This window comes from Tenrec ecaudatus, chromosome 2 (genome assembly GCF_050624435.1).
Source record: "Tenrec ecaudatus isolate mTenEca1 chromosome 2, mTenEca1.hap1, whole genome shotgun sequence".
NCBI lineage: Eukaryota > Metazoa > Chordata > Mammalia > Afrosoricida > Tenrecidae > Tenrec > Tenrec ecaudatus.
The window spans coordinates 227,314,911-227,341,490 of NC_134531.1; the positions used below are offsets into that span (position 1 = coordinate 227,314,911).

The window sequence follows — 26,580 nt, forward strand, 5'->3', positions numbered from 1 at the left end:
TTCGCCGACTTTTATTTTGTCATGGTTTCTTACATTCAAGCCACAGTAGAAATAAATGTGTGCTAGTAATTTATAAAGGTTTTTTTTAAAAAAAAGTAATGTGATAATTTTATGCTAATTTTTTAAGTACTGTAAGCAATATGAAATGATCATTTACCCGTTTTCCCTTAGTTGTACTATTAAAAACAAAAACACAGGACCTTAACTAGTGAATCCAATATTTTGTCGATGGAAATGGTAAAATGGCTTTAAGATCTCTGAGATATGTGGTTACACAAAACTGAGGGAAAGTTAAGATAGGAGCTATTATCAAAATAAGAATCAATGGGATAAAACAAGATTGTGAAATCCTCAGAAATAAAGAAACATATATATGATGAGTTATGAAGTTTCCTTTTTAAAACATTAAAACATGAGCAGAAGAATTCTAGAAATAACCAGAAGAGGAGAGATCACGTATAGTGAGGCATAAAAATACTATCACCAAGATGATTCCATTTTATTTTATATCTATTTATAGATATAGATAAAGATGTTTATTTATTTATTTAACTCTATACTTAACCATCCTGCTCTGCACAGGTCTTCAGAGGATTTTTTATACAGTGCAGTGCATTTTCTTTCCTAAATATCTTTGATGCTGAATTTGAAACACAGCTGTTTATCTTTCTGTAGACTTAACTATCTGCTACCCCTCGATAGACCATGGAAAAAATAATTGCCTCTGTATGTCCTGCTATTTGTTTGCAATCTGTTTGTTGAAACCTTTCAACCAAACCCAGTGAATCTTTTCCCTAATCAACTTGTTTGCTTTCCCTCCAGGAACCTCTAAAACCTCTAAAAGACATATTCCTTCCTGCTAGCTCATTTTCTGGTTTTGATTAAGGACAGGTAACTTTTCCCCTGATTTAATTATAGACAAAGCTTGGGGGGGAAAGACCATGCTCAAGAAAGATCTTAAAGATCCACAAGGCAGATGCAGTCAAAATGAACGAATATGTGCCCATTGCATGTATATATCTATACATTCAGTGTGAGATGTCGGTTTTACAGATTTGTATATGTAATAAGTTATGTTGGTGTTAGGTGCCAATGACTCGGTTCTGACTCAGAGCAACCCTATGGGAAATAGAATGAAGCACGCTCTGGCCCTGTGACATCCTCACATCACATTTTAGCTCGTTATTAGAGCTATTCCACCCACCCATCTTGGTGAAGGTCCCCCTCTTTTTCCCTGACCCTTTATCTGCTGAGCCTGATGCCCTTCTACAAGAACTGGTTGATGACATTGATAACATGTCCAACGTACATCAGACAAAGTTTCACCCTCCTCATTTATAAGAGGCATTATGGCTGTGTAATAATGTATGTCATCAGCAAACCCCAGATTGTTTCCAAAATGCAGTCAAGCATGAGACTACCTTTAAATCATAGCCGAATCTCTCTCATCATACACTTTAACCCATAAAGCAAAATATATAATCCCAAGGAAGTATATCTATCATGTAGCTCCAATTTAAATAGGCTAAATATCCAGAAATCATGTCTGCTTCTATTCTATGATTTATGCTGTTCTTCCTAAAGTAGATATATATTTTTAAGCTAGCACTTTGTGGGGAAGGGGATCAAGAAAGTCTTTGAAATTAAGTCTAAAGTTATATTACAAAATCAGTGGTATATTATAAATTCAAATAGACTTATTTTTTAAAATAGACTTGAATGGGTCTATCAGTTTTCAATGCAGTCCCCAGTTGATTCTCACACACACACAATATATATATACATATAAATGTGTGTACATATAAATATACATAGATATGCAAGTCCTATATTAAAGATTGGAGTAGTAGTTATGTTGGGAAGCGATCTGCAAGATGCAAAGTTTGCAAGCACCAGCCACTGCAGGAGAAAGGCAGGGCTTTCTAATCCCGTAAACGGTTTCCATCTCAGAAACCCACAGGGACAGTACCCTGTCCTATAAGATTGCTATGAGTCTGCACTGACTTGTGGCAGTAAGTACTACTTAAAATCCTAAATAGCAGTATCTTTATATATAATCTCCCTTTCAAGCATAAGGCCAACATATATAAATAGGAGTCTAAAATGAACCTTCAGATTTCAACATAAACCTGCTCATCTATATGGAGATTTGGGTACCAACTCTAGGCTGAGTGGTCCTTTTCTCTGTCATTTTACTAAGGCCAGTGTTGGTTTCTGGAGGGTCTTTGGAGATGGCAATTTCAGGTCATCGCTGGTGTGAGGTACTAATCTTCCCCCGACCTCCTGGTGCTCTACTGTCCCCGCACTGGCTCCGCACAGCAGGGCATTAGGAGTTGCAGACCGGGTTTCTCTGTCCAGGCAACAGGTAGGTCTGTTGCATTACGCAAAACCAGTGTCTTACAACACAGCATCTTGCTGTCATTTAACATCCCAAGTGACTAAATTCCCATTAACAACCTGGGCCATCTGCACTGAACAAGCAGAGGCGCATGCCCATTGGGGAAATCTTGTCTTTGTGCTGTGGGCAATTAGATCAAGTGCTCACTTAAGTGTGCCAAGTATGAAGTGCTGAAACAAACTGAAAGCAGCATTCCAAAAAGAGGAGCGGTGGGGTCGTTGGTCAGAGCATATTTTGGGAATGAATACAAGAATATCAGACTTGTAAAATTTTATGCTCTGTCTGCGAGGGTAGAAAATATCCTTCTCTTGAATGCATAATCTGTCTAATTTATACCGATTAATATTTTAAAATATTATACAAGTGACAGTGATATTGTTTAAGTAACAGCACCTTTTCTCTGTGTATTGTTTCCATTAGTGGGCTCATTAATGATTGGTTCATTTCTTCAGTTTAGCAAACCACTTCGGTTATAAGTGTTTCGAAATTGAAAACTTAATTATATTGTTGAGACAATTCACAACTTAATTGTACTGCTGGAGCAGTAATTAAAATGGATTGGCGTGGCATTGTCAAATAAAGGTATATGCATAAGCTTCACGTGAACCAACTTGGGTACTTCACATCAGAGTGGACCAGCTGCCAGGATGAGTGCGACCCCATGACTGTGGGCTGTACTGCGAGCCTCTTCCCTCCGTTCCCCCGAAGGTTTCATGGGGAGATACTGTGCGCTCCCCTGAAGGGGTCCAGGCTGCAGAGAAGGGTTTTTCATGAAGAGGAACTGTCTTCCTAATTCCTTGCACATGATGCACAATGTGACCTGCTTTTCGCTGGAGATAATGTATTCACCTTAATCCCAGTTCTCTCCAGTGTGGCAGCAACCTGCTATTGTTTACTGCTGAAACCTTATGGCTGAAGAGCTTTCCGTATGTTCCCATCAGCCTTATGGGGGTTAGCAGTTCCCTAGCACTCCTGCTAGCATTAAACAGACCCAAATGGCAAAGGGCAAAGCTTTCAATGTGCAGAACTTGTGCGTTTAAATCATTTCCAGATCACTTTTCTGCATCTCTAATGACATCTCTCTGGTAAACTAAGTGCCTTAAAAATAACCACAGAGGTATATGTGGGGCTATAGAGGTCAGAGAGATGTTTAGAAATGAGAAAAAGAATTTAAAAATCATTCAACCCTTCACTAGATTGTGAAGCCTCCCCCCCCCCTCCCCACCCCCCCGGCCTGGCAATATCTAGATCTTCTCTTTACAGTTAAGGAAACCGATGCCAAAGAGCTTGAGTGAGTTGTTCAAGGTCATTTTCCCAGTCGAGCTGTGTTGACACTGTTTGCTGCCTGTGGTTCACCACCATGTAGGAAGCACTATGATCAAAAAATAAAACCCTTGCCATCAAGTTGATTCCAACCCTTGGAGCCCCTTTATGTTATAGAGTACAACTTGACTCAGTAGGGTCTGGGCCACAATCTTGTGCAGAGGGTCCCCAGGTCTGTCTTTCATGGTGATGCTGAATGACAGCATTCCATCCATCAACATTTTAGTTAGCGACTGAGTGCTTTTGTGAGATGCGATCATATTGTATAAGACATATGTCTTAACTAACTCAGGGTGATTGCACTTGGAACAATGCAATGATTAAAATGAAATCAAGAGGGAGTTATAAACCAAGAGCTCTCCAAGAAGAAATACTATGGAGTTAATACTTTGGGGCTCCCCTTCTTGGGTCAGGCGACTCCTAGGTTTAAACTTTGTTTTGTTATTCTAGGAGGAAGATTTTGTTCTAAATACAGTTTAAGAAAATTATTCAATGCAGCCCAAATAGCTTGCCCTTCTTTGTTCACTATGTTCAGCTTGCAGCTCCTTTGCAACAGTATGAAATTGCTTGAGCTCAAAGACTCCTTCTAAGCATCTGTCCATAGAAGCAAGTCACTGTTCTTTCTGTCGCTCACAGTGTATAGCAAAACAGTAGCTTGATATTATAGATGGTTTGCAACAAGACCTGTCGTTGTCATCACCAACAGGCGGGGTATATACTTGAGATGAGTGAACCTTTCTTTCCAGTCTATTTAGTATTGAATAAAATGGATATGGCTGAAAACTCTGAAGAATTCAGTAGATGTAGACCTGCGGAGTCCGGTTCCAGCTGACCAATGGGCTTTGCCTAGAAATAAGAAGCCTGGTAAATACTAATAATACAAGTCCTTTGCACTTTGCCTGCCAAAGCTGTAAGTCTATGCCGATGGCCTTTGATGTCTTGGTCTGATCCTCCGTTACTGTTGGGTTTGCTGCATTGTTCAGTAGGATTTGCTGATGCGACGTGCCTTTCTGTGATGTTTATGGACTGTTTCTGTTAACTACCACAGGTTCACACCCTACGAGTGGTATAACCCCCACCCGTGCAACCCTGACTCAGACGTGGTGGAAAACAATTTCACTTTACTAAATAGTTTCTGGTTCGGAGTTGGAGCTCTCATGCAGCAAGGTACACCGGTTACCCCTCTTGGCCACATGCATCCCACAGTCTGCTGAAAGCTTCTGGGCTGGCAAACTCCATCGTGAACACCGTTCTGGTGTTGTAGCCAGGGCTCAAGACAAAACCAAAAATGACCTAAATAGAACTGTATATCTATCCCAAACATTCTATCAATGACTCCAAGTTTTCCTATGGGATAAAGTGCCTTTGAAACCACTTACAATTTAGCAAAGATATAAATGCCAGTCTTTTTTCTTCTGAGCCATCATTCCACAAGACAGAGTTTTCAAAGCAGTGGAAATGGAATTCTGTGATGTTTAAGTTCTATTACCTTCTTCCAATGACTAGCAGCACCAAGAACGTCTACCTAGTTTCCACTCTGACAAGCCCTTTTTATAATAGCTCCCAATAACTCAGCAATCTTCCTTAACTATGGCAGCAGCAAATATAGGGGTTGGGAAAATAATATTTAAACATAGATGTGTAATGTATCTTATACACATTTTTTTATATTTGAGAGTTTTTGTGTTTATTCCAAGGGTGAGATGTTTTAGCACTTGAGTAGAAATCATCTTTTTTGTGAATTTTCTAAAGCTTTGATTTCAGGCACATGATTTAGAAAATACTTCCAAGATTAAATACATTCATTTAAGAAAATCCTAACTCAGACAAGCTATTGTGTTTCAGGATCTCTGCTACTTTCACAATAAGCAGAAAAATAAATTGGCATAGGAAAATTCAGCTGAGATATACAGTAAACCAGTTTGTTTGGGGTCGATTCAAAGGCTTCTCAGTAGGGACTTAGTACTGGGCAACTTGAGCTATGTATACATGCATCTCCAAATTAGAGAGAGCTTGGGGATCTCTAGTGCAGAAATCCCAAATATTTGAGGAAACTGGACACATCCCCATCTCACGCAATTAAGTATGGCTTATTTGGACACTGCTAAATAAGTGTAGACACAGCAACTGATTTACTAAAAATCATTCACATAAATTTAGAACACGGCCCAGAACTATAAATCCTCTAAGAAACCCCATTAGGAGTCATACACCGCTTTACTAGTGCATTTAATTTTGAGAGCATTTATCTTATGAGCAATTACTTTTGAAGAATGAGGAGACCACATTCTCACCTTATTGCTGCCTTCCCCAGCCATGAAAACCTCCAGTGACTGGCAAACTGATGCGGACCCAGAGTGACGCCCTGTGTATCAGAGTAGAACTCTGCCCCTATAGAGTGTCCATTGGCTGGGGGTTTTGGGAAATAGGTCACCACCAGGTCTTTCTGCTGAAGCAGCTATAGGTGAACTCAAACCTCCAACCTTCAGGCTAGCAGCCAAGCACAACTATTTGCTCTAAGGAAAATATACACTTGGGTACATCTTGCAGAGCGTGCCATGCGTATAGGTACCTCTGTTGGCATAGTAGCTTATGAGTTGGGCTGCTGACAGTTGAAAACCAGCAGTTGCTCCTCAGGCGAAAGATGGGGCTTTCTGCTCCTGTGCAGAGTTGCAGTCTCAGAAAGGCACAGAAGCAGTTCTACCCTGTCCTAGAGAATCACTGTGAGTCTGCATCATCTCAAGGACGCCTCTCGTTACTATTGCACCTGCTGGAGTTTACCATCATCCACAGCAAACTGTGGGATGCAGTGCCTGCTAGTTACCACTACCTTGGGTACATGACAGTCAGCCCCAACCAGACTCTGCTTTTCTTTCAAGAAGTTTAAAAATATTTGTCAGGGAACCAAATGTTTCCATGGACACACTTGCCGGTACGCGTGACTGTGAGTGCATCTGTCTTTAGCGTGTGGCGTTGGACCAGGTAGCTCCCCTCAGCATCAACAGTTAGTATGCCTTCTCTTCTTGCAGAAGCTTGTCACTGTACTCAATTGGAAACCTTTTTGTTTCATTCCTTTTTTAATGTGATGATCAGGCTTTCTCTTTTCTACAGAGCGTGAGCAAAGTCTGGATCAGGATTGGCTGTCATGTCTGCCGTAAACGGCACTAAAGAGACTTCAGCAAGTATTGTCTCTCATCCCAAATTTTCCTAATGATGCTTATTCCACATTGACGGCTTTCATAACTTCATCCTCTAGAGGCCTAAACTTAGACAGTTCATCTCTCCTCCAGCTAAGCCATTCCTAAGCATGCCAATTATATTGAGACTCATGAAATCCACAGAACTGTGTGAAAATAGAAAGCACAATATAAAGTTGGAAAGGAAGACAAACTAAGGCCACCTACCAAGAGTCTAAAATGTAATCTCAGTAGGTAAAAATCCATGTTTCTAGTAGCATATTTCTGCATTGTGGCGACATCTTCATTCCAAAATATAAGCATATATTTCAACGTGTGCAAGAGGTGGGCTTATACATTATTTTATATTGCACCCACCCATCAAGCCTGTGCTGCTACCATGTTAAATAATTATAATAATATGTACATAATAATAGAAAACATTATCTTCTCATGATTATAACCAAATAGATTCATTTACTGCAGAAAACTCACACCTATCAGCTAGGAAAAATGTGTCTACTAACTGTGTTATTTACTCCCTGTGACTATTTGATGAAATAAATGGTATTTTAATGATAACCAACTAAAGAGATAAAATCATATCACACTGCCACAAGGTGGCTAGATCAATTAAGTACAAAGATAGGAAACAACCTTGGGCACTAAGCACATACACCCACAGGCATAAAAATTCATTAAACCACAAGCTTAGCTTAAAACAGCAGGAAGGAACTATTCCACTAAATCCTTGGGGGCAACTTACTGGAAATTATTATAAATCTGAGGAATATCACACATCTAAATTCATACAGACAAATGAAGGCAATACTAACCCCAGTCCAGTCATTCATATAATTAAAAGGAAGTTAAGCTCAAAGATACTAAATTGCATAGGAGAATAGGTTTAACTGTTTCTTCTAAGCCTAGAAACTCTGCTAACTTTGATCTGCTTATCATGAGCTGTGAACTGGCTTTGATTATATGAAGAATATGTACATGTGCTTAAGAGATTAAGTTGAAGCATAAACTCATTCATTCGTTGAATGATAAGCTCTAATTTTTCTTTACACCTTAAGTCGTAAGTAACTACAGAAATTCAAAACACCCCACTGGAAAGGGAACAAATCCTTTATCCCAAGTTTGACCTGCCGTACTTTTTCCTTCGGATTTTTAATTTTAGGATCTTTTCTTTCCACTTTTAACTGACCACATAAGCCTGGCCATAAACTTCAGACAAATCATTAGTCAAAAACTTTAGGAACCACTATAACTTAAGTGACCCCTACTAGTCCCTTCTGGTCCTTTCAAACTCACTGCATTGTTTCTGAGTTTAACAAAAAGTTTTGAGCTAGAGAATGTTTACAGATGTATGTGCTTCAAGGAAGTAAAATTAGCCCAAGTGCCCTTTCTTTAAAGCTTTTTTGGTAAAGTGCTTCTATGGTTGCTTTTTAAAATAATCATGAATATCATAGAGATAAAACCTAAAATGTCAACTCTTATCAGGAAGGGTATCTCTCCATTTTAGAACTAGCCAGCCTTTTGTATAATTAAAAAGAATACTTTAAACAAGACAAAAATAATACTTCTCAGTGAATATATTCTTTTTAATCCAACTAATAGTATACATTAGGGAAAAGAATTATGACTTCAACATAAAGCACTTGTGGCTTTAACATAATTTTTCCACCATCTAGTTCAACTGTGTGTTTCATTTGATTTGAATAGTTCAAATGCTTTTCTAAAAAGTACATGTACTTTTAAAATACTTTTCAAACGTATGTTTGAAAGTGTCCCACGTTATTTAAACTTAAATAAGTTAGACTTTCAAAGGTGTTCATAGGTATACTAAGTCTTTGGACATTTTACTTTACACAATAAGATTTATTTTAGATAGTAAGAAGAAGCCAAAAGTCTTGGAGTTTTCTTTTCAACTAAAATACGGAGAAAAAGCCAAACATAATCAAATAAAACAAATCTATAAATATAATATTAGACTTTAAATATCTCAGAGTAACAAAGCTTATTTCAAAATCATTAATTATGCTTGTGATAATTAATATAAATATGGTAAATTATATGTATGATAATCAATATCAATATGATAAATTATTCTTTTTTCTTTCAATTTTTTAAAATTAATAAATCTTTTTATTGGGGCTCATACAGCTCTATCACAATCCGTACATACATCAATTGAGCAAAGCACCCTTATACATTCGTTGCACTCGTCATTCTCATAATTCACCTTCCACTTGGGTTCCTGGAATCAGCTCGGTTTCCCTTTTTTTCCCCCCTACCCCTCCCTCCCCCTTTCCCCCTGGTCCCTTGATAGTTTATAAATTATTATTATATCTTATCTTACACTTCCCGGCATCTCCCCTCACCCGCCTCCCCATTGCCCATCTCCCAGAGAGGAGGTTACACATAGATCTCCAAGATTGGTTCTCCCTTTCTAACCCCCCTTCCATCCTGGTGTCGCCACTCCTACCGCGGGTGTTGAGGGGTTCGTCTGTCCTAGATTCCCTGCGTTTCCAGATCCCTACTGCACCGCTGTACATCCTCTGGTATAACCAGGTCATGATAATTGGGAGGGGAGGAAGCGTTCAAGAACTAGAGGAAGGTTTTGAGTTTCATTGTTGCTACACTGAACCCTGAGTGACTCATCTCCTCCCCACTACCCCTCTGGAAGGGATGTCCAGCAACAGTGATTGACAATAAAAAGATCATTGAGTTTTTGCTTCATTTTCTTAAAAAGTATGTTTGTGCCACATACACACAAGATAGTAAGTTCTTGATAGACATATACTTTTTATGCCACAAATATGTGTGATCACCATAGACTAGTCAAACCATACATCCTCTTTCCCTCTGACTCTTTGTAACACTCTTACTCTGGTGATACCATCGCAGGCTCAGAGCTGATGCCGAAAGCTCTATCGACCAGAATAGTTGGAGGGATCTGGTGGTTTTTCACCCTAATCATCATTTCATCCTACACTGCCAATCTGGCTGCCTTCTTGACAGTAGAGAGAATGGAGTCCCCTATAGACTCAGCTGATGATCTAGCAAAGCAAACCAAGATCGAATATGGGGCGGTGAGAGATGGCTCAACAATGACCTTCTTCAAGGTAAGAAACTAACATTGTGTTCTCAGTTGTTATCTTGTACGGAGGGAAAGGATGGGTGTGCAGAATGAAAAAGCCTAATGTTAATATGTTTGTAAGAGGGGCATTCTTTTGTAGCAAATAAAATGCATGATGATTCAATCCCATTAAAAGGAACCATGCACCCTCAGAAGCCAACATAATGAAGTGTCTTTGGTCTCCCACTGATGTCTGTCTCCCCAGTGTGACAGTCTGTATTGTCAACTCCACAGATCAGTATCTCCTCATTATGTAAAAGGGGATACCCTTCAAAAGAGACTTTTTTCCCCCCAAAGCTAAACAAATGTAGTACCTTGAAATACTCTCCACTACACTTAATACATTATTCAAATCTGCGAATCCATTCTGGGAAACATTTTTCTAACTTATCTGTTTGGATGTCTGACAGCACCTCCCTGGTTTTTTTCTTCACCTCTTCTATGTTGTCCAATTGCTGTCCTTTCATGTCCCTCTGCATTCACAAACCAAAAGAAGTTGCACAGAGCGAGGTCAGGTGAGTAAGGGTAAGAGAGGCATGCTGTCATTGCCAAAAACCGGTGCGCTGAGATGGCTCCATTGCAGTGGCAAAACCAGTCCCTCACCAGCCACAAATCAGGCCTTATTTTGCCACACACTGTTATACAATCTTTTCAGAACCTCTAAATAGAAAGCTTGATTAACAGTCTGACCTGGTGAAATGAACTGCAAATGCACTAAAAGTTGACATTTTCATCCATTCAGAATATTGACGGACATCAGAATGAGGTTTATCATTAATCGACATTTCACCTTCTTCTGAAACAAGAAAACCAGTCATGCATTTGAGTTTTTCCCATAGCACTGTCCACTGTAAATTGTATTCAACATCTCAGCAGTTTCTGCAGCATTTTTTTCCAGAGCAGGAAACCAAATTTCATAGCCACATGCTTTTCTCTTAAATCGGTCATCACAAAAAAATGAGGTTTGGGGAAAATAGTTTTTATGAAAAATTCACTATGGCCAGAGAGACACCACTTGGGAGCACTACACACGGAGCAGATTACTTAATGCTCCCCTAGTGGAGAAAATGTGTACTACATCCACCCAGTGGAACTTTCCATTTGTGTGTGTGGGGGGGGGGAGGGTGCCCCTCATATACCAAGCGGGTAGAGGCATTGTTTACTGAAGACAGCCTAACAACCCATTTATGTAACCACAATACAAATTTATTCATTGGAAATTCTGACTATCATTACGTGGTTCTTTCTTTTCTGCACTGTATGACTAAAAACAGATGACAAGTGAATGAATTGATAATGGGATTTTCATGATGAAAGGGAAGGAGGGTCTACTATTGAGTCAGCCCCTTCAAAGGTAGTGTTCCAAGGACCTGCCTAAGCTCACAAAAACCACTGCCTTGTGAGGCCCCAAAGGAAAATTACATTACAGTTGACATATTTTTAGGGTTAAATGCATTGTATTGTTCAAGTCACTTTAACGACTTCTCTAGAAAAATTAAGCTGATTTCTGCCTTGCTTATGGAATCAGCTCTACCATTTCTAAAAGTATACCTCAGATATGATTACTCCCATGGATAACTAGATCTTAATAGATTGAAAGAGGTTTAGAGATGCAGAAGGGGTCGTGTTGTTGCTTTTGTTGCTTTAAAATTTTTCAAATGTTGTTTTGCTTTCAAATCCATTCCAACTCATGCCAACTCTTTGTATGCGGAATAGAGCAGCTCCATAGAATTATTGAGGCTCTACCTGCAAGGCCAACAGTTTGAAACTTCTTGCAGACACATATTCCTCACACCTGGGAAGGGAAGCGCCTGGAATGAGAATATAAGTTTATATTTTACAGTGAGAGTTTCCCATAGTGCTGTCCTTGTAAGCTGTGTTCAACATCACAACAGTTTCTGCGGCATTTTTCCCAAGGAGGAAACAAAATTTTGCAGGTGAACGCTGTTCTTTTAATTTTATATATAAAATTATGGATGTGTGTATAGTTAAATATTTATGATTTCTATACAAATACATCCTTACTTTTATGTAAATGCATATAATATTAATATATCATAAATATATAAATTAAGTATATATGTATATTTTAATGGCAAGATCAGCAGTTCAAAACCACTAGCCATTCCAAAAGAGAAAGATAAAACTTTCTATTGCCATTGGAGTTACAGTCTTGGAGTCCGCAGAGGCAGTTCCACTCTGTTCTATAGGGTTGCTCTGAGTCAGAATTGCCTTGATGGCAGTGAACTTGACTTTGATTTTGCAGAAGCAGATCATCAGACTATCATTCAAGAATCCTCTGGGTGGTTTGGATGTGCCAACTTTTCAACCAATAGTTGGACACTTTACTCCTAGCACCACTCATGGGCCCCTTAGTTCATGAAATCCACCCCTACAATTTATTTATGAAGACAAAAGACTTTTAGAAATTAAGTAAACTGTTCAAAGTCAATGTGCCTGGATCCTGATAGACTGGGCTAGAACAATATTTTCAGAAACAGTCGGGGAGTTACATGTGCCTGTGAAGAAGAGGAAACCAAGAGTCTTAACCAAAATAACGTAGCAAAGAACTTTGCCAGCTTCAGACACACCATCCAAAATGAAGAGTTGTCATCCAGCAACAAGGTCGTGGTTTTGATTTGTGAAAGATGTTAACTTAGAAATAAAAAAACAGCAATTTTTTAAAAACCCGAGGGGTGAGACAGAGTGGACACTACTTTATATGTTTTGCATTGGATCATCAAAATAAGCCTCACATATGCAATACATTTTGATAGTAATTGATAAGGAACCCTAAGAATGTATAAAATTTCTCACTCTGATTTAGGAATAAAGTATACCTAATACTTTATGTGGGGCTTGGGGGAATAATATAAAACATAAACTTTTCTGCATTAAAATGGTCATTTTTAAATTCTCTGGTGGTGCTGTCAGATAATCATTGGACTGCTAACCTCCAGGTCGGCAGTTCAGCCCACCAGCCACTCTGTAGGAGACATATGAAGTTACCTGCCCCTGTTAACAGGCTTGGAAAACCACAAAGACAGTTCTACTCTGTCTTGTAGGGTTACCACACGGCAGCAATGATTCCATGGCCATGAGTTTGGCTTTGGTTTGGGCTCCTGTAGGACTGACAGCCTCTGGAACCCTGTGTTGGTTATCTGTGAGTAGAAAACTACTCGATGGCAGGGGGTTTAATTTGCACATTAAGAAATATGTCAACACATATGTAAAACGTGGTAATAATTTTCCCCTGGACAAGTGACATTTTTTAGAATAAACCACATCACTTAGTTGCCTTCCCAAAATTCACTCCAAAGAGACAGATGTTCCTCCAAGTTTGTGATTCATCACAGTTCTTGCCAGAAACCACGCGAGCCACCTCCTTGTTCACAAGACAGAGGAGGACTACAGAAGCAGAGTATGATGGATCTGAAAAATGGACCAGAAATCACCTACCGCTCTCGCTGATCTCAAAGCAATGCCAAGTGGGAGAAGCCATCTAGTGGAGGCAGGGGGCAGTGCACTGTCTTCTGGACGTCTAGTTACAAAGGCGAACGAGGAGAGAGGCTGCCCTTTGAGAAAGCAATAGAGCTGACTTGGCCAACGTGCTAAGGATCGAAGTGCTTACACGGTTCCCCTGCAACCCATTGCACTTGCCGTTGCTCACACACCTCTTCAAAGGTAGAGGGTGCCGGTCTCTGTTCTTCCTGTCAGGGCCTGTGGTGATTGCAGGAGAGAAGCATGCTTGGACAAGCCTGTGTTGCTCTCACAACTGCTGCCCCCGCCCCCGGACACCTTTACAAAGTGCCCCGGCTTGCGCCCTGGTTCTGAAATGAGACACAAATGGGTGTGGTCCTTAAGTTCACAGTCAAATAATCATGTCCGGGAGCAAGAATCAGAATGACAAGGACAGCAGTGAAAACAGCAGTCCACACCAAGCACTAACTCTGCCCTTATCAAGGCCAGTGGAGGTAAACACTAATAGTTTCCTTGTCGAGAAAAATAAGGCACGGGGTGATTAAGTACTTGGTCCCAAAGTCACCCAGCTAGCAAGTAGAAGGATTAGAGTGTATTAAAATTCTGCAGAGTTCTGCAAGGAAAGCTCTTTGACAGTGGGAACGTTATCCTTTTTGTTTGTCATTATCACCCCAGAACTTAAAACATCACAGAAAACAACAACGCCACTGCCACTGAGTCAATTCTGACTCATGTTGACCCCAGAGGCTGAAGGAGAAGTACTCACTGGACCTTCCAAGGCTGCCCGACTTCATGGAAGAGACTGCCGCATCTTTCTCCCTTGGAGTGGCTAAGAGAGTCAGCCCATCGGCCACTTAGCACCTCAGCACCAAACCCACTGCACCATCAAGACACCTTAAAAACATAGCAGATAAAAACTATGTGATCAATAAATGGATGGATATATTAACATGTTTAATCAGACAAAAGCAGGAGAGCCACGGAAGGAGAGATAACATTGCCAGCTCCCCTCGCTTTGCAAGTTACAAGTTTGTGGCTCAGCAACCCTATTTATCAAGAAGGAATTCATTTTCAAAACACAGAACAAGAACTAAATCGGATTTCGTTTTCCCCTTGAGGGAGGCAAGCTGTCAGGAAGCTTCAGAGGGATACACACTCAGAGTGCTTAAGCTGGATTATTCCACCAGGGGGAAAAGACGTCACAGCCTCTTGGCTCTCAGGGTAGTGCCTCCCCAGTCGCTCAGCGATTGCACAGCAGGCACCTGGACTGGTCTCTGACCTGACTGTGCAGTCCTGTTTCACCTCTGCCTCCCCGCTGGGGGCTGAGTAGGCTCGCTCTTCCCCGCCTCCATCCCTCCCTCTCAATTAAAGACAATTACTTCTCTTAGGCTATTGAAAAATAAGTAAGCCTGCATTTTCGCTGAATTTAACACCGTCTGATCGGTTGCTGGGACGTAAGCTATTTGCTCAGAAAAGTTCCAGAGATCCATTCAATCAGAAAACATCTAACAAGGGATTTTACTCTTCAAGCACAGTGTAACTTAAGATCTATATCCCAAACCATGCAGTCAATTCCCATGCATAATGACCCTATAAGACAAAGTCTGAACTGCCCCCGTTAAGTTCTGAGATGTGGGTTTAAACCAGTGACCTTATGGTGAAGAACTCAGTGTGCAGCCCACTATGTCAGCAGGACTCCTGGAAAGACTAGAAATCACCAACATCCCCGGCCAAACAAAGTATACTAATCTTTCACGAGCAAGAGATTCTTTTCTGAAATTCTGATACTCTTTTCTGAAAAATTGCAGCTAAATGTTGCCCATTCAAATTTCAATGAAAATCCATTGATATTGCCACCTAAGTTTTACTCTTCCTTTTTTATACCATCAATTTGTTTTCACGTAAATTTTGAGTCATCAACTTTGCATTCAGCACTTTCAACTACTAATCAAGCACCCCAGTAGTTCATGCTTCCCCCGCTCCTTGGTTTCTCTTCTCCCTCTGGTGGACTGTCTTCTCTTCCACCCAAGTTAACACCTGCCCAGTCTCGCCCACTGCTTTCTCGGACTTCCTCACTCTCCTGAGATTGGCTTGCAGACAATATGACTTCTAAAGGTTGAGATTTGGGGTATTGGATTCTCAACAAGAAAGAAACAAAGCCAAATGTAATGTTTTTAAGTGGAGCCGTACATCCACTAAATTCGGAGAAAGCTGAGAGAGTCCACTAATTCAGTGTTATTGCGTCAGTCCTAACTCCTCACCACCCTAGGACAGAGCAGAACTGTCCCTGTGGGTTTCTGAGACGGAAAACCTTTAAAGGATTAGAAGGCCTGTTCTTCTTCTCTGGGAATTAATTGGTATTTTATTAATTAACTGATAGTTAAGTAAGTACGGAGTCAAGGTTACTTAGGACTGAAATGAGGGAAGCTGTAGCAATTTTCTTTTATTGAGTCATTTGTATTTTGAGCAATCACATGTATCAAGCATTTTATTTACACAAGAGAAATAGGGTTCAATCACAAATACAATGTCACATATTTCCACAAAGCTTTTTAGATGGACACCTTGAGATTACAGCTGATGCTGTGTCCATAAAGAATGACTGTAGGTTTTGTGACGAAGGTCATTCAGCTCTTGACATCTATTAAAGCTTACATTTTCTCCAGGTCATCAGCAGTCTGAGTCTTGAAGTCTGAAGCACTGTGGATAATATAATAGCTATTCGGCCACCCTGGTGGCAGTCACCACGAGGCCAATTAGCAGGACAAGGTTAAAAAGGCACAGTATTTCAACAACAGCCACCAGAAGAGTCGTTAGAGGAAATTCTCTCCCCAATACCAGGGGAATCGCTCTTTCGCTTTGTCATGTCTTTAATTAATTAATGGATATTTGTTATCGATCAGTGTATCAATAATCCAGAACTTCAAATGACTTCACTTAAGGGAGTTTTTCCATAAGCTCCCAACTCAGGATAATACTAATGAATAACCTGGTGTTACCTGGATCTGTCTCTCAACTCTCTGCCACCATATGATTGGTTTTTCCAATTGTTTCAGAAATCTGAACAATAAAGATTTTCCCTTCCATCTCTGTGGTTGCCTTCAGCATCATTAAAAAAACAAACCCAGCTGTCCTTGAGTGACCTTGGACTCATGGTAGCTGCTTGTATATCAGAGATGAAGTGTGCTCCATAGGGTTTTCAGTGGCCATTTTTCAGGAGTCATAAATTACTAAGCCTTTCTTTCAATTTGCTTAGGGAAGTACTCTAACCTCGAAATTTTCCATTAGCAGCAAGTGGGTTAACTGTTTGCAACCTCCAGGGGAGGCGAACATTGCCTTGAGAGGTCAAGCAAGTAGAATCAGTGCATGGCCTTCCATATGGGACACAAGTATGGCTTCCCTAGAGCTTCTGGGACCTATTTCCTTCTTACATGCCCCAGAAAATCGACAGCAGTGGCATCTAGTGACAACTTCTCTTATCGGATTTGGAAGTCCCAGTTGTGTTATGTTAATGAGGTCATACCAGATTGGGTCCTAAAACAAGTCATTTCTGAATTATAGGGAGCAGACGAGACACACACAGAGGGAAGGCAGATGTCATATGAGGACATGTCTGTAAGCACAGTAACGCCAAGGATTCTCGGAAGCTAGGAGAAAGGTCCAAAGAATCAATGTGACCAACACTCTGTTTGGGATTTTTAGCTTTCAGAACTGTGAGAAAGTGAGTTCCTGTTCTTTTAAAATCACTCACTCATGGTACCTCTGCTGCAGCATCACCAGTGAACTAAATCATTTTGTCAGTCCCTCTGGGAGGAAGAATTCTACCATACTCTGTGTCCAGCTTCCTTATTACCAGTGGCCTCTGGCATATTTGGCATCTGCAAATGGACAAAAGAGTCCAGATGGAGTGAGAGGACCCAAGATCTCAAATGCTTCTGAGAGCAGTCCCAACAGACACCCTGAACAACTGTGAGAGCGCCTCTTGAATGCAGACTTCACCCTCATAGAAAAACCGTTTCCAAGACGGCAGGCAAGCAACAGATCGTGAGGGTGCCCTCGACTTCAGGTGATGGGCAGAGTTAGGCAATTTGATTTAATGCAGCTGCATTAATATTTTCTCCAGAATCTACAATAAGTGCATCACTGACGTTGGCACTCTAGGAGACGAGAAAAGCAAGGCTGTGCAAAGTGGGCAAGACTGGAAGATGCACGCAGACTTCCCAAACGTAAAGCAGCACGTGGTCGTGCCTCTCCTGCTGTGCAAATAAGGAATTTGGGCATCAGAAGAATTCATCGTGAGCTAGATTAGTTGGGTAATATTAGGTTAGGAAATGCTTGCCTTATGACCGATCATGAACCTCCCAGACCCAAGCCAAAGGCTGACACAGACTCGGGAGCAGCAGCACTCAGGAAATAAGGGGAGTGTAGCTCGCCCTGGGGGCCATGTCAGTGGCTATAACAAAATGAATATTAAATTTTTGCGCAGTGTTTCAGAAGAAATGTATTAGCCTTTATGACAATATCTTTGTAGTTGCACCAATAAGACCATTTTCTCACGATTCCAGTTTACCTGTATTCGTGTACGAGCATGGCTTCAATGCTATGCTACTGTACTTTGTAAACCTTCTGACACACTCCTGCCAGTGTGGGCATGATGGCTCAATTACAAGGATGCGTCATGTCATGTGATTTCATCTGCTGCCCCCAAAAGTTCACAGTGTTGGTTCTGTTGCTGCCAGTGTTTTTATAACCCTGACTTTGGCCCATTTCCTGGTGCTTAGCTACAGTGCTGTGGTAGGTAGTATGCAGGAACCTATGTCACTACGGTTTTGTTTTGGGTTTTATAAATATCAAAATGAATGGAAAACTTTTAAAAAGCTTTCACTTGGTTCCTGATAATGTTGTAAGTATATAATGCAATGTAGAAAGCTCTGACAAAGCTTTATTGTAGTCGCAGCACTCGTATACTCTAAGAAACCTTACACTTCAGTCATTTACAACCATATCATCACACCTTATCCTCTGGTTAAAATTGATATTCTGCGTTACTAAGGATTCTGCCTGGTCTGGCATGGCAGGGGGGCCACAGAGACATGAAAGTGGCATCATGAGTTACTACACGGGTGTCACCAACCCTCGTGATGCCACTGAGATTGCATAGTGAGTCTGTCTAAAATGACCTGGATAAAATAGATTTTTTTAAATCATGAGAGACTTGTCATTTCTGGCTTTCATGGTCTGGGAACTTTATACCAGCTATGGGAAAAAGTGACTCTCTAACCTTTATAATCCTCTTCCAGGGAGTGGTTAGGTGTGCTCATCATCCAAAGAGACATTTCCAGAAAGTTCCTGAGTGCTGCACCAGAGGCGCTGAGGCAATGAGCCATTGTGGGGAGACAGGTTTCTGACAGAAACCATCAGTTAAGAAGTACAAGATGAAAGACACAGCCTAAACTCATCTGCATAGGAAGAAGATTTTTCACATAAGAACTACTAGCTCCTGTTTGAAAGATCCGACTAATTTTATCATCAGTGTCAGAAACGTTAAGTCCCTAGAGATTAAAAAGGCATTTGTGTGGGCTGAAATCCATGAGGTCAATTTAAGCTAACCTTTTACAAAGGGTAAAATATGACCTGTAAGGGAACCATCTATAACTCTAAACAGGGGGAAACATGAAAAATGTTTTAGTAGAGGTGTTTAAGTCCCACCGAGGGAATATTTTAGAAAGACAGGATGAATTTTTAAAACTTGATGATTCTGCAAAGGCATTTCTCTCTATCCCATCACTGACCACCCACTATCCATTCGAAGGACGGAGAGTCCTCACTGCACTGTAGCTGTGCCCTTCTGATTGTGCTTCTTCAAGTATTGTGAAATGAAATCATATTTTTGAAAACACTACAGAAATGTATAATTTAGCAAATTCATATATGGACTAATTTGTCCCCCAAAATTCATTTTTAAGACATCCCAGCTTTTCCTAAAACAAAAACACATACAATTTTTAATGTTTTGGTATTTGTTTATTTGTTCAGTATGTGTATGTGTACATCATTTGTACTATCACCTTTGGCGAAGTAACAAACAGCAAACAGCACTTATTTATCACCAACCCTGGTGGGGTAGTGGATTACAAGCTGGGCTGTTAAACTTTAAGGTCAGTAGTTCAAATCTACTAGCTGCTCCACAAAAGAAAGATGAAATTTTCGACTCCCATAAAGATTTACAGTCTCAGGAGCCTGCGGGCATAGTTCTACTCTGTCCTATAGGGTCATAATGAGTCAGACTTACTCCGCGAAAGTGAGGTTGGCTGGTTGGTGATGCATGTGGTGAAAAATATAAATACATAAAAGTGATCTGTGTAGAAACATTTTAGATATATTAGTTTGAAGTAGACATTCTCAGTTCTTGGTTCTATTAAATAATAGAATTATACATCTTCTCTAGAGGCCCTATCGCCTGGTTGAAAAGGTATTCTGATTATGAATGCTTATCTTTACAAATGTAAAGGTTTGTCGCTATACATAAGAGGTTCTACTAGTCTTGAGACTGTCTTAGTCAAAGCACAGAAACAGAAACTCATCAGCTGCATGAAGTCAATTCTGAGCCGTGGTGAGCCCAGGTGTTCCCCCATTGGGCTTTGAGACTGGGCTTTGGGGGAAGTAGATTACCAAGCCTGTTTTCTGAGGCACCTATAGGTGGATTTGAACCCCCAGGGGCATGTTTGTTTGTTTGTTTTTATAGGGGCCAGGGGGGCGGGGTTGGTGAGTAGCGTAGCAAAAAACTATTTGTAGGACCCAGGGCAAGACAAGACCAAATTACACCCCAGACTCATACACACTTTATATTTCATAGCAGAAACCATGCAACAGTGGAACTACATAGAAGGCAAGATACTGTTAAAGGACAAGCAAACAAGCCAAAGCACAATGTCGACATTTTCTTTTAAGTTCCAACTGCTGTAATCCCTAAAATGCTGTCTGAACGTTTGTCTGAGCAAGCATAAGCTGCCCACAATTCATGCAAATCATTACCATAAAAAGATTAGCCAAGCCATGAGTCTGCTATTCTGTGAGTTAAAACAAATGTACATTGTCGATTCCTTCTTAGTGAAATATATCTTATATCGGCCTTGTCAGTCAGTTAATTAGGATTCATCTTGATCCTATAGGGCAGAGTGGAATTCCCTATAGGGTTTCCAAGGCTGTCGTCTACATGAGGAGACGGCCATGTGTTTCTCCCACAGAGTGGCTAGTGGTTCAGATTGCTCATATTCCTGTTAGCAATGGAGCACTCAACTACTACTCCACCAAAACCCCAAACTCCTCACTCATTGCCATCGAGTCACTGCTGACTCATAGTGGCCCCAGGTGGGCTTCTGAGACTGTAACTGTGTACATAAGTAGAAATCCCAGTCTTTCTCCCGAGGAGCTGTTGGTAGTTTCAATGCCAACCATGCAGATCGCAGCCCAACAGTAACCACTGTTTCACCAGGCCTCTTACTGCACCATGGAAGCCACCTCAATGGAACTTGCTGTGGTCGCCTTCCTAGCTTTCTCACTTCCACATGCAACAGTGTTCTCTAGCTCTCTACTCTCTATCTACAAAGAGAAATAGTGATACATGTCTCACAGGATTGTTGTCAACATAAAATAAATGGATATATGCGAAGTGCTTGGAATAGTGACTGCACATAGCAACCACTGTGTGTGCTAGCTGTTATTACTACTTTCCATAAGTAGATTTCAACTGCACCCAGACACATTGTAAATCACTCCCCAGGGAGTGTTTTACTTGCCACATTATAGGGATGAAGAAGAGAGAAATAAATGATGGTCATCAAATGGTGACACTCTAAAACTCCCTTAGAACCAATGAGATGAAAAATTCTAGTCTCTGACAATAATGTTTCACTGCCATCGGAATTGTGACATAATCAAGTTTAAACAGACAGAATTCTATGGAAACCTGGGGTCTCTCCAGGATGAAAGCAAATCCTATATGATTTCATATTTAATAAATAAGGCATTTGTAGTTCAAGTAATGTTTGCTAAGAAACTCCAAGTACTTTATGAATATTCCAATTAACCATTGCCATCGACAGAGGCATTACGAGGCAGTACCTCTTTCCATTTGTATACAGTTAACAAGCTGAGACTATAATTCAGAATACCCGGACCATCATTCAACCAGTTGCCTGGGTCTTTCAGAGTGTGTGATAATTTTCCATGAAGCATAATCCTTTAAAAAAATTAAAGAGTTGTGGTTTTGAAAATAAAGTGTCTATTATAAAGGGATAGTGCTGTCAAAAGTCATGTTTGGCCTAGCAATGGGAGAAATAGAGCTCCTGAAGGATGTGGTGGTGGACAGACCACACGAGGGTCTTCAGAGGACGACACCTGCATCCTCTCCCAGTTCTTTCACGCACGAAGCAAGGCCTTCATGTGTTGCTCATGCCCCGCCTCAGAGACTCTGTGTAACAAGAAGGAGTGGATCTAGTCACCGTTCGTAGAAACCAGAGGTGAAGGACCATAAAGTCCCTCCTTTAGGTTTCCAGCGCTTAACACAAACTAAAGAATAAAAACTCCCATGTTTTTGTTCGTTTGTTTAACCTTTGTATCCTAAGGTCCCTTAGCTTTCCACAAATATTTGCAACAGTTGAAAGCAGTTATTTCTTAGTCTGAGTTTGGGTCTTCCCAAATCTCCAAGTGTCTCAAATACAAGGATGCTAAGCATGCGATTAAATAGAGCGCCGTCTTTCAAATGAGCAAGAAAGCTGTCATTAAAGCAAAAACAAAACAAAAAACGTTCTCTATTCCATTAGTTTACCATTACTAGGCCAAAGAAAAAATACACTAGAAACAAGCAAACAAAAAATACAAAAGCATTGCTATTCAGTCAAGGCAGACTCATGGCAACCTGTTACCCAGTAGACCTGCTCTATGAGGTTCTCTCATCTATAGTCTTTCTTCCATACTGCTGTTTGGTGGGCCTGAATGGCCACCATTAGGCTTGTCTCTCCCTCTCTCACTGCCATTGAGCCAATGCCAACTAATTGTGACCCTATCCGCCAGGACAGAATTGCCCTGCAGGATTCTAATAGAAAGCCTCATCTTCCTCCCAGAGTGGGCTGGTGGTTTCAAACTGCTGACCTTGCAGATTGCAGCCCAACATGTAACCACTACACCACAAACCACTGATGCCACCCAGAGACTAAGATCAGCAGTCAGCGACTATAAATGATTTCCACATCATCGAGTTGACCAAGTGTCCACACTAGAGCTACCATCACAAAGTACAGCAACTTGGTGGTTTCTAAGAACAAAGTTGACTATCTCACACTTCTGGAGGTAAGATGTCCAAATTCAGGATGTCCACAGGGCTATGCTCTCTCTGAAGCCTTTTCGGGTAAGGCCTTTTTTCTTTACACAGCTTGTGGTATCCCCAGATAATCCTTGGCTTGTAGCTAAATCTTCACAAGGCCATCTCTTGATCATATCTCTACTTTTTTATAAAGCCCCAAGTCCTATGGGATTAAAACACACCCTACTCTGGTATGACCTCATATTAACTGATACCATCTGCAAAGAGCTATTTTCACACCAGATCACATCCTCAGGCATTGAGAGATGTGGTTTGCTGTCTTAAGAGTTGGACTCTTCTATGGAACAAAATGGAACAAACTGTTAGCCAGCCCAGCACCACCGCCACGATCAGTTGATTACAGAATCATTACGATCCGTAGGGTTTTCATGAGATGATTTTCAAAAGTAGGAACGGCATCACAGTTACTCTGAAATCTCATTAGCATTTTAGCCACGTTCAAGTCCCCACGGACAAAGGAAGGGGGTTTGTCCAGGGAATCAAATCCAGGTCTCCAACAAGGAGGGGGAAGTCCACCACTAAACCACCACTACCACACACTGGCATGTAAACTTTCAACGTATCTTTTCAGGGGGAAATCCAATCAACAGCAGTTTCATAGCAAGTGCGAATTTTTCATGGAGGATGCCAGACTCTAAGTGTCTCAGAGGGCCTCCGGAGGCTCAGGCAAAGGACAAGCTCCGACCCTGAGAAGGAGAACGTGATATCCTTGGATTGTAATCTATGACCTCAGGGTACAGAGGGCAGTGCACCTCAAAAAGTGGAGTGTAGAATGTGTTGGCTCTCAGAACCACCTGTTTGTTATCAAGCTGTTATGAGAGAGAGAGAAATTGAGGGTGAATGGTTAGAAATGTTATGCCATTTAAATATGGCGGTGGCATCAAACATGTGATCAGGAAACCCTTTCTATTGTGTTTACCACTTTGAGCACTGTTGATGTGAAGCACTTACCTGAGGCATCCATGTGTTATAAATTACATATAGTAGGAGTAGAGATAGATCAGACACAGATTGCAGTAAGACCCAACAGTCCTTCACAGCAGAGACCTGGGGAAATGCACCCACTAGGGGCTCCATGACAGCTGTGTAGGTTTTTAAATAAACCCTTTTCATTCCCTTCTAAACCACTGAGTGAGTCGACTCCAGCTCGTGGTGTCAGACTAAAACTGTGCTCCAGAGTTTTCAATGACTAGTTTTCAGGACTGGATCACCAGGCCTTTGTCCTACGGTGCCACGGGGTGGGCGCAAACCTCCATTCTCTTCCTTAGCAACTGAGTGAGTTAAGAGTTTGTATCGCTCAAGGACTTTTGTCCCCTCTGTTTTCTTCAGCTTGCTGGAAGCCTTAGAGCACTCCTGACCTCAAGTCAGTTGATCAGGGATAAACTCGACCACTTACCGCATTTTGTTCTGTCTTCAATTCATGTAGACTACAAGTGCTCTGTTCCTTTTTTAATAATTAAATGATTTTATTGGGGGCTTGTACAACTCTTATCACAATCCACACTTACATCCATTGTGTCAAACACTTTTGTACATTTGTTTCGCTCATCATTCTCAAAAGATTTGCTTTCTACTTGAGCCCTTGGTTATCAGTTCCTCATTTTCTCCTCCCTCCCTACTCTCCCCTCCATCATGAACCCTTGATAATTTATAATTATTATTTTGTCATATCTTACACTGTCCGGTGTCTCCCTTCACCCACTTCTCTGCTGTCTGTCCCCCAGGGAGGAGGCTATATGTAGATACTTGTAATCTGTTCCCCCTTTTTCCCTCACCTTCCCTCTACCCACCCAGCATCACCACTCTCACTGCTGGTCCTGAGGGGTTCATCTGTCTTAGATTCCCTGTGTTTCCAGTTCCTATCTGTACCAGTGTACAGCCTCCAGCCCAGCCAGATTTGTAAGGTAGAATTGGGATCATGATAGTGAGTGGGAAGAATTATTTAAGAGCTAGAGGAAAATTGTATGTTTCAACATTACTTCATTGCACCCTGGCTGGCTCATCCCCTCTTCGCAACCCTTCTGCAAGTGGATGTCCAATTGTCTACAGATGGTCCCTGGGTCCCCACTCTGCACTCCCCCTTATTCACAATGCTATGATTTGTTTGGTCTTTGATGCCTGATATTGGATCCCTTTGATGCCTAGTGATCTCACAGACTGGTGTTCTTCTTCCATGTGGGCTTTGTTGTTTCTCAGTTAGATGGCCACTTGTTTATTTTCAAGCCTATAGGACCCCAGATTCTATGTCTTTTGATAGCCAGGCACCATCAGCTTTCTTCACCACATTTGCTTGTGTACCCATTGTCTTCAGTGATCGTGCCAGGAAGGTGAACATCTCAGACTGCCGAATTGTTAGAACAAAGTGTTCTTGTATTGAGGGAGCACTTGAGTAGGGGCCCACCAAATTCACTGTTTTTATTATTTATAACATTTATTCAAATAAAATGTAACTACAATAACAAAAACAAACAACCCTGTCCCCCCAAAAAAGATAATCATATTAAAATGAAACCAAATACAAAACTACCTCAGGGAATAATGAAATGCATCTATGAATATAAAGTGTATTTTCACAAGTAGTTTAAATACTATTAAAATTATTCACAAAAGAATTATGGCAGTGTGAATACCCACTTCCCTGAAACCAGCAGGGTGCATTAGAGCATCGTTGTTGTTGGGGACCTGGGTACAATATTAGCTCTGATAGCTTTGTAGCTAACATGAAGTTCTCTAAGCTCTGGACCAAACTCTTTCTTTGTGAAAGTGGCAGCTAGAATTAGCTAATCTCAAAAGTCCCTGGCATCTTTTAACATTTCATAATTCTAGGAAGATTATTTTCCCTTCAGATGGTTTCTGATGGAGGACTGACTTCCCGAACTATGAGTTTACTACCCAAAGACAGACTGACCTCCCGCACTTGTACAAGCACCTTGTTGTTATACTTTCAGCATCACCAAACTCCTCTAGGCTGAAAGCACGGGACAACAAAGGATTGACCCTGAACCCCAAGCCATGCCTTTGTTGTGAAGAGATAAGCTCCAAATCGCTGACATCTCCAGGGTTGAGGAATAATTCACAGGGGCATAATCACAACAGAATGGGCCCCATAAAATACCAATATCAGTGTAAGATACTGTTTATTGAATTGTTTGTTTCACAAGGCCATCCTCATGGGGCTCCTCAAATGCCTAACCATCCAAAATAAAGCCATCTGTCCTCCCCTGACTCATAAAGCCTACAGCACTGACCCAGGTCTTAAATAGAGTGAAGAGTGGAGTGAGCCCCTCAGGAGCGGTTCAGGATGAATCACCATGTGAGAAAGGGTTGATTCCACAGGTACGCCATTCCCTGCTTGTGGCCCGAATCATGATTAAGCTTCCTGTGCTCACGAGATGATAGACACGAAGCGTGCCCAGGGAGCTCCCCGATATGTGAGCATGAGACTGGGCTGGGAAAGATCAGAGACTTCTGTTCTCTCCTTCATCTTTAAAAGAAATGAAGAGATAGCATTCATCCAAATGAAAACATATTCAGGAAAAAATACTGGAGTCATGGAGATGTACAAAGTAAGATGGAAAACATCTAATCATAGACTGCTATTCAAAAAATGAAAAAATTTAAGCAATATGAAGTCAAGTAGTGTATTTTAACTAAGTAAGAAAGATATTGGAGC

The 26,580-nt window shown here is 41.0% G+C and overlaps 1 protein-coding gene across 6 annotated transcripts in view; it reads left to right on the forward strand.

Moving 5' to 3' along the window:
* GRIK1 (glutamate ionotropic receptor kainate type subunit 1) overlaps positions 1 to 26,580 on the forward strand; it is a 546,361-nt gene that overhangs the window by 489,954 nt on the left and 29,827 nt on the right. For all 6 annotated transcript variants that reach the window (XM_075543397.1, XM_075543399.1, XM_075543398.1 and 3 more), the window contains 2 exons: positions 4,770 to 4,888; positions 9,811 to 10,028. In XM_075543397.1, the coding sequence (XP_075399512.1) occupies positions 4,770 to 4,888; positions 9,811 to 10,028 (337 nt within the window). The remainder of the gene's footprint in view (positions 1 to 4,769; positions 4,889 to 9,810; positions 10,029 to 26,580) is intronic.